General features: G+C 44.2%; 1 protein-coding gene across 1 annotated transcript; it reads right to left on the bottom strand.

The window, feature by feature from the left end:
• Positions 1-481: 481 nt before the first annotated feature.
• PROKR1 (prokineticin receptor 1) lies at positions 482-9,825 on the bottom strand. Its single transcript, XM_005312353.4, has 3 exons — positions 9,608-9,825; positions 7,354-8,026; positions 482-2,605 (listed from the first exon to the last, which is right to left on the bottom strand). Exons 2-3 carry the CDS (start codon positions 7,842-7,844, stop codon positions 1,909-1,911), a joined length of 1,188 nt encoding a protein of 395 aa, XP_005312410.2. The 5' UTR covers positions 7,845-8,026; positions 9,608-9,825; the 3' UTR covers positions 482-1,908.
• Positions 9,826-12,678: the final 2,853 nt, after the last annotated feature.

Raw genomic sequence — 12,678 nt, 5'->3', positions numbered from 1 at the left:
ACCTCAGGGCTCTTCTGTGTTCAGGCCCAGCAGCCAGCCAGAAGATCTTTCTTGCTCCCCTAGACCTTCCCAGCACTGAGCTGTCTGTGGTGCTGTACTTCTCTTTGGCCAGCCAGGAGCACCATCTGCACTCCTTTGACTCCAACAAAGAACTGACTCTGATCTGCACTGCAGCTCCTTTTATACTATCCTGCAACCCTCTGATTGGCTAGCCCCTTGAAGCCTTCCCCAGATTGGCTGCTTCCTGTGCAGTCTGTCTAGGCAGCTTGGAGAACTTAGCTCCACTACTCCTTTCCTGGGTTCGTTGTGGCAGGACGCTGAGACCTCCAGCAGGGGCCTCTGGGCCTTCTCCGCCCCATCACATCACCACTGATCTTTGCTACCAAAATGGGATTATTGACATTTTAGTCCATTCTTTGATGTAAAAAAATTTGAGTGTGAAAAGCAATTTTCTTAAAAATAATCTTGAATGCTGCTCAGATTCCCATATTTATTGTTTTATTAAGTAACAGACATTTCTGCTCACTTTAAATTCACAAATAGACGAATTATTTACAAAAGCGGTTTACTTCAAAGGGAGGCAGTATCACACACACAAAAATGACAAGCATTCTGCAGCTCAGTAGAAAAGCCTTGATTTCAATACATGAAAATTCATGAAGTGTAATGACTGGGGCTTAAATGAATGTACTTCACTGACATTATCTGTATAATCACAGTTACTAATTAAAAGAAACACTGATCCTTGTGCTATACAAAAATGGAATGATAAAGATGGAATTGAAGGAGATCACACAGAATTCATCTGGACATGTTGCAGGTGCATGATTTTGCTACATTTACACGGACATCAAGTGACAGTCAAACAGCAAATCAGTGACAGGTTCATTGAGGGCCAGATTATCTCTCTCTGACTCACAGTGGGTGAAATTCACCCTTTTGCAGAGCGCCAGCACAAGTCCTATACACTATATATGTCCCACTTGAACCCTATTTTAAGGGCATATGTGGAACTTAGGCAATGTGCACAAGGGTGAATTTTAACCACTAAATACTCAGAAAGTAGTCCCATTGAAATGAATGGGCCTGCTCTTGGAGTATGATGGTCATAGCATCAGTGAGGGTGACAGAATCTGGCCCTAAGCAGGCGAGGAGGAACTCCTCTGTGCCAGCGGGAAAATGGAGCCATTCCATTTTTCAAGTACCCAAGAGCAAAGTAACATTCTGCATAAATGTACAAAGGGGGATGAGATCAAAGTGTTCTATACAGGATGCCACAGTAAAGGACTCAGGGTCTTTGCTAGAGCAGGAAATGGTAGAAAAAAGGCCTGGTGGCAAGGGGCTATGCTGTGGATCAGAAGGCTGTGTGGGGTTGAAATGTCAGTAGGTTGCTAGGCACTTGGGCACTTGAAGGAGTCAGGACATTTTGAGAGGGTAAGGAGTACCATAAAGCAGCAAAGCCTTGCTTCCCACCGTAGCGAGGTGGAGAGGAGGTGTGGGGGGAAGGATGAGTGCCTTAAAGGCAAGGGTGATGGACTGGAAGTGGTCAAAGGTCACACCCAGAGTTAAAGGGAAATGGTGGGAATTCTCAGCATCATTGCTAGGAGAGATGGGGGAATTTCAGACCCAGATAATACAACCTTGCTCTTATATAGAACTTGCCATTCCTAAATCTCAAAGGGATTTACAAAAGAGAAGTGTCAGTGTTCCAGTTTTACAGATGGGGAAACTGAGGCAAAGAGCGTTGGGACAGCAGGTCACGGGTATAGTCAGGAATAGAGTCATGGTCTATTGACTCATAGTCCAGTGTTCTCTCCATTAGTACATATCACAGAAAAAGAGAATTTTCTGAGGCAACCCCCCTCTCCCCACGGAATATACATGTCATGACAATAGAACCACAAGAGATTACTTTAATTTTATGCAGTCTACCTCTTCTGTGACAGGCATTGCACTAGTTTTAATGTCTAAATCTACACTAGATTTGCTGCCGTTATATGTAGATCTCCACCTAAGCAACATGATCTTCTTCAAATACTTCATGGTGTTATTCTTCACAGTTACAAAGCACATGGTGTTGATCATGCTGTTGCTCATGGCAATGCACTCAACTATGTAAAAGGCTGTAAGGTAATGCTTCTCTTTCACAAAGACAGTGGGGAAAAAGTCACGGACGATTGTGAATCCATAGAATGGGGCCCAGCAGAGGACATAGGCAGTTAGGATACACATAAGTACCATGACTGTTTTTCTTCTGCACCGGAGCCTCTTTCTGATCTGTTCTGTCTGGAACCCTGGGACAGTTTTAAACCAAAGCTCTCTGGAGATCCTGGCATAACACAGGGTCATTGTGATTACGGGTCCAACAAATTCAATGCCAAAGATGAAGAGGAAGTAGGATTTATAATACATTTGCTGGTCAACTGGCCAAATCTGGCCACAAAAAATTTTCTCCTGATTTTTTACTATGAATATTACAGTTTCAGTAGCAAAATATGCAGATGGTATCGCAATGAGTATGGAGACTATCCAGACCAAGGCAATTAGGAAAGTAGCTGTTTGATAATTCATACGTGGTTTGAGTGGGTGGACAATGGCCAGATACCTACAAAAGATAAATAACACACTCAGAACAAAGTCAGGAAAGCTTATTAACTAAAGCACATTTCTGAATCCAAGCAGGGTGATTTACTGGGGAGGGGACAGAAATTGTCATTGTTTTAAAAAGGGAGAACTTGACAGACATTTGCTTTCTTGAGGGAGAAAGAGATGAAGATAAGTCAAAAATGAAGCAGCCTAAAATTAGGCTCCTAAATCCATAAATAAGCATCTGAGTGGCTGGACTTCCAGAAGTACTGGCCACCTTGTTATTGCTCAGCACTTTGCCTAAGTATGGATTTAGGAGCCTAAGTTTCAGGCTCCTGTTTTTTAAAAATCATGGCTTAATTTCCTATCAATATAGAAACATTCTTTCTTTAACCCTGATCCCAAGTTATGAGAGAGAGGATGAAAAGAAGCTGTACACATTTTTAAGGGTTATTAGGTAACACAGATACAGTACACAGAGATTGATTTGTGTAGTTCTTAAATGGACTAGCTGCGCATGCATCTGTGTGAGAATTGAAAGCACACAGTAATACATCTTTAGAGGACAAAGGAGGAAAATACATTCCTTGGCTGAGAAGTACTTGAATGTGTAGGATTAGGGAAGGTACAGTTACTACCGTTGAATCTCCGTGTAAAGACATTTAAAATAATGGAAACACAAATATTTTATAGGGTAATAAAGGTTTGAATTGAAATCAGACCTACTGATGCTTTTAAATATTTACATCTCAGGATGTTTTCATGTAATTGATAAAGGGCTTTATATATAAAGCCTGGCAGTTTACTCTAATGTAGATTTTTGTTTGGTGTGTAGCAAGAAACTATTGGTAATAGGAGCTTACATTTTCTATGCCGATTTAGCTGCCATATTACTTAGCATGACCTCAGCTGCTTGCACTCATTAATTATTACAAGACTGCAATCAATTTGCTGCTGCCATTTACCACGCAGAAGTTAACAAAAGCTAAGGAGAAATCTTAGTATTTTATATGCAAGATGTATCAATTGTTATTGACTCAATTAAGTTAAAAAGGCACAAGGGGCCATATTATACCATCTGTTTTCACTCAGATCTTGATGGGGAGTTCTGCTTAATTGAGGGCACAATTTGGCACAAGAAGATTTGAACCTTCTTTTCCACATAAGGAATATTTTGATCAAATGTACTCACAAAATGTGTCTACCCTCCCAAGCTTGCTGTAGTTTTGTATTCCACATCAAGGTGTAACAACTGTTTAAAATAGTGCAATTTATCATTCATTAGAAGGATTTTATACCTGTATAATATATATAATTGGATCACTCATTCATAAATAAATGAAATGTCAGTCAAGTTACTTGGGTGCCCCATCGGGGTTCAAATGCATACCTCAAAGATCTTCTTGGTACAGACAAGGTCCCATGGAATGGCAAAAGTGCTCACCCCCATAGGAGTGCAATGGAATGGGCAACTGTATATTTTTATTATTAACTGAGTGCTGCTTCTCTTTCCACCAAGTGAAAAGTTCCCCATTTTAAATAAATGCCAGTAAAACAGAAGAATACACCATCCCAGCTTCTCAGTGCTGGCAGAACTAAGGAGGCATAGGTACAAAGGTGACTTAAGCCACCTTCCTGTCCCCTTGATCCTTGGGCTTCTCTGCCCTAATACCATCTCCTTGCACATGGTAGAGCACTCTTCAGGCTGCTCCAAATTGCACTAAGTGATCATGGCTGCCATTATGGAAGCTAGAGATTGTGTGGTTACAAGAATGCTCTAGCCATTCCCCAGCCATATCCTCTGCACTGGCTGTGGCTGGGGAGCTAGTGGAAGATGGGAGCAGCTATGGCAGATCTACATGACCTGAGGATCCTTCTGTGTTAGGGGGAATCTGCCTGTGGCCAGCTAAGCTGCCTTTAGGGCAGCATTGCAACAGTGGAGTTGCACGAAACTGCCTTGACATGTCTCAGCACGTCATACTACATATGAATTATTTCCATCTAGGATGTCCCAGGGATGCAGGATGGGCTCAAAATGTTGGCCAGAAAAAAATGGAGAGGTCAACATACGGTATTGCCAAATCTCCAGAACTTTGTTCCAAAAATAGTGAATACTAAGTATATGAATGTTTGTACTTTAGAGTATCTTACTGAAAAAATGTTTTCCTGAAATATCTTTTTAAATAGTGCATCTTAAGCTTGCTTATCACATGATTATCCAAGCTCTCAGATAAACAGAATGTGCACATTCTGTATCGGAATATTAGCAATTTCTTCTTCTTCACTTAACCATTCTGTGCAAAAGAGATATGAATGAATTATAGACCAACATCTGCCCGCTCACAGAAATAACCACAGGGGTTTTAATTAATTGCTATTGGGCAAAAGGAGCTTTTAGCAATTTAAAAAAAAAAAGTAACCTTCTTACAAAAATAGAGAACACTTAGGCTTTAAAATTGAATATGGATTTATATAAATGATGTGGTTTGGTTTTGCAATAACTTTTTAAAAATTCTTTTTCAGGATCATTTTAGTAGATGGACTGGGAGAGATGCTGGAAAATCTTCTCCATGCTTTTGGCAGGCACAAGGACTTGATGACAAGTACCTCCTACTGTCTGTTTGGGAACAATTTTGTGTGAGGTGGTGGGACAGAGGAGGTGACTGAATAGGTCTGTCCAAACCATTCATTATGATCTAAGAACAATTAAATCAAATAGAAAACAGTAATATGCTCAAAACAAAGACAAAGCCAGCTCCGAACTGGTGCACATAGACTACACTGGAGCTATGCCGATTTACACCAGCTGAAGAGCTGGCTCATAGGAGCTGGTTCATCTTCTACTTAAGCCAGTGAAAAGGCTTGACCCAGTTCCCACTGGAGCTAATGGAAAGACTCTCATTGATTTCAGTGGAGGCTGGATCAATAGTAACTAAACTACAGTCAGTGGAGTTAAATCAGTGTTAAATTGGCATGAGAGGAGAATCAGGCCCCCAAACTGCGTAACTGAAATTATAACTAAAAATCGCACAGAAAGGAAATAGGATAAATTGCAAATATTAAGGGAAAAGCACAATAACACTAATACACTGAGGCCTTGGCTACACTGGCGCTGTACAGCGCTGCAACTTGCTGCGCTCAGGGGTGTGAAAAAACACCCCCCTGAGCGCAGCGAGTGCAGTGCTGTAAAGCGCCAGTGTAATCAGAGCCTGCAGCACTGCACGCTCACTCGCAGCGCTGCAAGCTATTCCCCTCGGAGAGGTGGAGTACATACAGCGCTGCGAGAGCTATCTCGCAGCGCTGGTGGCGCGACTACACTCGTCCCTCACAGCGCTGCCGTGGTAGCGCTGGGAAGTCCCAAGTGTAGCCAAGGCCTGAGCTGTCCTAAGTCTTCAAAGGTAATCATGTGGCACTGTGGTGTAGGGAATGACTGGTGTTGTGTGATCTTTCTGCCTGGAAACAGTCTTTTGTGATTGCCTTCCATGGGTCAATTGAGACAGACTTAACTTTGGCGTCAAGCTGGGTCCAGGTATCTGAGTGAGTCAGTGGTGCACAGGACCAATAAAACAAAAAGTGGTAGGAAAGAGCAGTAGCCACCTGATGTGAAGTCAGTGATTATATTTTAAAAATTCCTACAGGGAGAGAAACTCCATACAAAGGTCTCAGGGATGCAAAGTGAAGCAAATTGTGTGGGATCTGAGCATGGCGAGGCACCCATGGACTCAGAACCCAGTTCACAGAGGCTCCTTTATTGGAACTAGGGCTTAAACTAGGTGTCATGAAAAATGCAAGAGTCTCTGGTTTGATGTCCACATGGGTTCCTATAGGACCTTGATATAGTCCTTTGCCTGGGAAAATATTTGGTATGTGACAGTGTCAACCGTGGAAATAAATAAATAGGAGAGGATAGTGAGTTATGGATGATTTAGACCCAGAGAGCAGATTTTTGGATGCTTAAAGCTTAGCACCTAATTCTATATTTAAATGTCCAGCCTAGTGCTGCCAAGTGCTTGATTGAGTGGCAGCGGTGGGATCTCAATAGGGCTGGCTGGAAAACAAGAATTCTGGTTCATAACATTTTTTGAAGTGCTGCCATTCATTTTCTTTCCACATCAGAATGAAAACTAGACGTTTTGAAATCCTTTACAAGAGAGACCAAGACCCCAAAATAGCCAATTGCCCAGTGATCACCAGGTGAGTACCCTAACCAGTGGACTACAGAGAGAGTCTCTCTCTGACCACATGAATATGTAATTATATATGAAAAGTGGAATAGCTTCCACAGAGGAGACTGAGAGAAAGTGACTGTATAGTCCAGTGGCTAGGACTCTCAACTTGGATATGGAAGATGCAGGTTTAAGTCCCTGCTTTAAATCAGGTAGAGCAGGGACTTGAACTTGAGTCTCTCACATGAGTGCCCTAACGAGTAGGCTTTTGGCTATTCTGGGATGGTTCTCTTCTCCAAAATTCCATCCTGGACCTGAGGAAGTTTTCCTCAAAACTGACAAAAAAAAAAAACCCACAACCCAACATGTCATCAAAGAATTCCTGACCTGTGCTCAGCACCTCCCAGGACCAAGCTTTTAAGTGGCCTGATTTCTACAAATCTGCTGGACATCAATGGAGCCCATAGGTGCTCAGCACCTCTAAATATTAAGCCACTTACGTAGGTGGCACCAACACTTGAAAACCTTGGCCGTTGAGAGGGACAAGGATTCCTGGTTTCCTCTCCCCGTATAAATCAAATCATCCATTTCCCCTGCTTACCTGTCTACGGCTATAGCCAGGAGAGCATTGGTAGAGACGTACAGGGAGACGGTGCGTAGGTAATTGACAGAGGCACAGAGCACATGGCCGTGCTCCCAGGACAGCTGCCGCACCACGTAGTAGTCCATCTCAAAGGGACAGCAGACGATGGCCACGATGAAGTCTGAGATGGCTAGGTTAGCAATCAGTAGGTTGGTGAGGTTGCGCAGCTTCTTGTAGCGGGCCAGGGCAGCGATGAAAATGAAGTTGCCGATGCCACAGACCAGCATGATGCCGATGAGCGCCACCCCAATCACAATCTTGGCCGCGAAGAAGGTGCGGGTTTTGGTCACATCATCCTCACTGTCCAGGGGCAAGTCGTAATCGCTGTAGCTGAAATTGAATGGGAAGGAGAAATTTCGGAAGGAGGTGAAGTCCCCACTGTGGAGATTGTAGATGGCAGCGAAGTTGATGGTGGTGGTGGTGGTGGTGTTGTGCTCTTCCTGCCCCATGGTGGTGTCTCTGCTCTTTCCACACAGGCAACTGTGCTGGGCTCTGGGATCTTGTTAATATCACCTGGCGAGTAGGAGAGGAAGTGGCAGGAGAGCTTGCCTGATGCTTTCCCCAAGGAGCAAGTCACCTTCTCCTCCTCCTCATCACTGTGAGGCTGAAGAGCAACAGCAACATTTGTCACCTTTTTATGGAAAAAAAAGAAGGAAACATATATAGAGAACAAAAGGTGAAAAAATTGCTGAGCTGCAGGGAGAGCATCTTCTCTTCATTAGCACTGCACCCCTTCCCTCTGGCGATCTGCAGCTGCATGTACAGATCTGCCTGGAGAGAAAGTGCCCTGGTATGGAAAGATTTCTTTGTGATTATTGTCAAATCTGATGAACTCTGACCACATGTTGGATTTTGATCTTAATTCAGCAGCAGCATTTTATTTATTAGGCAGTTGCATTTGCACAGACTGAAATGACATGTGGCAGGACTGTGAAATTCATGTTAAACCTCCGCTAGCCTCTCTGCCCAGAGGCTGTCATATAGCTGAGTGAATGTGAGAAGTTAGGACACGGCACCTTAGTTTGCTGCGAAACACCCGATGTACCTTTGGATACAGAGGCTTTGTACTCTGTAGGGGTCTCTGAAGGGCAGCATTACAGGAGAGAAAAGAGGGGGAACTGCCTCACTAGCTTCTAAATACATTAGCTAATTAAATAAGAGCCTCCAGGACGCCTGAGGGGTGGAGTAGCTAGGACATTTCTTTTGGGCAACATTTAATTGAGTACATAGTGCCGAATCCTCAGTTAGTATAAATTGGCGCAGCTCTGCTGAAGTCAGGAGCACCTCACCAATTTACACCAGCTGACGATATTGCTCGGTTGAGCTGATCAGAAAGGTCTAATATATGGACAAATGTATCTCTAGGAGTGAGGACCCCCTTCAACAAAGAGGGACTTTATTTATATGAAAAGGAACATCTTTCTGACTTGGAGAACAAATGTTCAGAATTGTTGAAAGGAAAGGAAACCCCCTCTATCGCTTTTCTTGTCATTTCTACAAAAGATATCAAAGGAACTTCCAATAATTCTGTACATTTTGAAGTGCACCACATACAAACAACCCCCTCATCTCCCATGCCCATGTGTGCTTTATGCCCCAGAATGCTAACAGAGATGTCTCCTCGAATCCTCTTAACTCACTGCTGGAAGTGATCCAGCCCTCCAGTTACTTATAGTTAGAGGCTCAAAGCTGCACATAGTACTGGGATGAAATTGGTAGGAGCTGCTGCTTCATTGCATTAAAGCACCAAGTCCCCACAATGTCAAATGTCATCAAGCAGGCCCGACTTTGACTGCAGAGGACAATCTGCAGAGCGGAGCTGTCCTGAGCTGCATTTTCCACAAAACTGGCCACAGGCTGCGGGGCACTGATGCTGAGGGGTTTGTGAGACGAACTCTCATGCAAAACTTTCATTTCCAATTGCACTTGGACTAAAAGAGTTGCAAAATGACACGCGCCGTCTAGAACAGCAAAGAAACTAGATTATCATTTCAAACAGCTAACCACATCATACAATGCTGCACTCAGCCGCCTGGCAACTGTGCAAATTCAAGTCCCCTACCCCCCGACCCCAATACAAGAAACAGAAACAATCCAAGTGCACTTGAACAACATGCTTTACAGAGGAAGTGATGATACATATTTCAAACAGTTTTCCTGCGAATAGCAGAGGAACTCCTAAAACAAGGACAACCCAGCAACAACTGACTACCTGTGATAGGGCTCATCTTCATCATGGTCTCTGATGCTCTGGGGGTCGCCTCCAGGGTCACTCCCTGTTGCAGTCACTGGAACTCAGGCAGAATCACTAGGAACGCAGCTGAGAGAGTTAAATAAATGACACTTTATCACCAGAGCTGGAATAGCGTGTCAGCCCCGGAGCTCAACAAGGAGCAGAACTCCTTTGTCTGTGTGCCTGCATCTAAAGCCTTTTCTTAGTGGGAGGCACCTTGATGCTAGCCGTGCATATGTAATTTTAAAGAGGCAGTACACAATACCATGACAGCCCCTATTTTACTTTAATGCTCCCCTACTGAACTGAACACACACACTGTCCTTGTCACCCAGCTTGTAATAGGAATGTCGCTGCCGCCCTGATTGCTGCATGCTGTTTGATCTTTGTTTGTATCGGTCAGTGGTTACACCCCAGGAGTGAATGAAGGGCTGGATCCAAGCCCCACTTTGGGAGGGGACCCTCGGAAGACCTATCTAAACTAAGACCTAGCCAATTTCCCAGACATGAGATGTGGTATTGAGAAGAGTGCTAAGCACTGCTGGGACACAGCAATAGCAGAATAGCTCCTTCAGCAGCTGTTCCCCCTGCTTGCAGTCAGGTAGCCCTGCAACAGTTGTGGAAGCTGTTCTATAGCTGAAAAATAAGAGGCAGCCTTCATGCAACTGGTGGCAGCCTTGATTCTCCTGTGATTCTGCTGAGCCTTCCAAGTCCTCCATCGCCAAGACATGGGAAAGGAAGAGAACTTGAGCGACTGTCCACCGAGGCCACACTGGGGGAGGGAAATAAATTGAAAAAGAAATTCCACTCCTTGGGTTTGAAAATGTGGCTGTGACAAGGTGTTCATTAATGTGATACGTTTTGCATTTTTGTGGAAAGTTAGCAAATACACATGTGTGAAGGTATCAGAGACACCATTCGACCGAGGTCAGAGGCCAGCAGCTCGCTGGCTGGCTGATTAATTAGCCCCACCTGCTGCACCTGGGAAAAGACCCACAGCTTAACTGTCTGACTCATAAAAGGAAGAGCGGGCAATGAAGAGGAGTAGCTGTAGTACCTGCCAGAGGCTGGAGCTACTGCTGGGAGGAACTGCTTCCACAAACAAAAATGGACAGAAAGGAGACTGTGGGGAAGTTCTATTATCAAAAGGCTCTGAGGTAAGAACCAGGAACTTTGGCTTGAGGAACTTATGGGGGAGTGAGGGACAGACTTGGGGAAGTTTTGATCTTGCTTGTTGAGGAGACTTGAAATAAAAGAAAAAGAAACCACAACTGACCCTGCTGGAAATTGCCTTCCCTGGACTCAGTGAGAAGGTTCCAGGTAGAATTCTCCCATGGAGGGCACTGGCTCAGTAAGAGCAAGTTAGTTTACAGCCAGAAGAGGGCGCTATAAGACAGATCCCAATCTCTTACAAGAAGTTACAGCTGAGGGGAACTGCAGGGCACTCACTCTAGGCTCCCAGCTCCTCAGTCATCACCTCTCTTGGGCAAAAACCTACCTACATCTCTACCCCTCCTAACTGGGGTTTTTCCAGGCTGTGCAGTTCCCTGCCTAACCTATGTTATTCCCAGCAAACCAAACTGTCTGAACAGCCTAGCACCTGTGCTTTGCTCTCTCCCCAGAGGCTATCAACAGCACACTGGACAGCTGCTGTAAGTTACCACATAGCCATTTATAAGCAAGCACATTTATTCTTAAGGGGAAAGCATTACAGAGAAAACATATTAAAAACAGTAAAAGAACCTACATGCCGGCTGAAAGCTTACCAGAGGTCACCCCGACTTCAACATCCAGCTCTGGCAGGTGTCCGGCCTTCCAACATTTCCCTAAGGACTGGGGTCCTCCATTCAACAGAAAGTCCTGTCTGTTTGCTGGCTCCTAAAGAAGACTCTGAATTAGTTTAACTGAGGATAGTTCTCTAAAAGTCTTTTCTTTGTCTGTTGGTCCTGGAGATTCCAGTTTGAACAAGTAGATGCACATCATCTGGTGGTGCTACCTCTTGAGTGGTGTTACAGCTTGAGTGAATTTGCCTAATCACCCCTCCTGCACCTGTTCCTGAAGGGCTGTGGTCCCTTCACCCCCAAGGAATTACATACAATCCCCATAGGTGCAGGTTTTGTGCAGGATGCCAGCCCCGCTCCCGGCCACTCACACAGGGTCCCGCATCATGGCTGCTGGCCCTGCACCCGGCCCCACACACAGGGTTCTGTCTGCTGGCCCCGTATGTGGGATCCCGGCTGCTGGCCCGTTCCCGGCCCCACACACCGGGTTCCAGCTGCTGGCCCTGCAGGTGGGACTCCACTACTGGCCCCACACCTGCTCCCAGCCTCAGCCCCCTTATCTCTGTCCTTGTCCCCAACTCCTGGAGACACAGCCCTGCTCCTGGCCTCAGCTCTGAGGGGAAGGGGGGGACAAGGTAAAAAATTTGGGGATAGTTTTTGCTGGCTTTCAGCACCCCCACTATAAAAAGCGTTCCAGCGCCACTGATGATCCCTGGTCCTCAATGATATATAAACATAATACAATAAGATCTCCCAAAAGTATTGCAGGAAATTGCTTGCTCTTTCTCTCTCTCTCTCTCTCTCTCTCTCTCTCTCTCACACACACACACACATTTATTATTTCAAGTAAAATATTTCATGGGGCCTTAATTATAATACTCAGTGTAATAAGTCAAAAGCCATAAGATGGTTTGCTGTTATTACTGTCCTGAAAGTATGCAACCAAATAAGGCACAATGAAATTAAATACACTGTATTTTGCCACAAAGCATTACAACTTTCTGTTGTAAAATGTCAGTGCCATGTGTATGAACAAATATAGGGAGAAATAAAGCAAATGTACATTATAATGTACAATGGAATAAGACATCAAACATCCTTACATAAAATCGTATACAAGAACCTTGATGAACTCAAATAAAGATTATTACTGCATAAAGAACTGTTTGGAGCTTTACATTAGAAAGGTAATTCTTCTGATTAATACTTTGCTTTAATCTCTTAAATAAAATTGTATAGGATCTCAAATCAAGGCAGGATCCAAATATT

This window comes from Chrysemys picta, chromosome 3 (assembly GCF_011386835.1).
Source record: "Chrysemys picta bellii isolate R12L10 chromosome 3, ASM1138683v2, whole genome shotgun sequence".
NCBI lineage: Eukaryota > Metazoa > Chordata > Testudines > Emydidae > Chrysemys > Chrysemys picta.
This window is presented reverse-complemented; position numbering and strand designations above follow the sequence as displayed.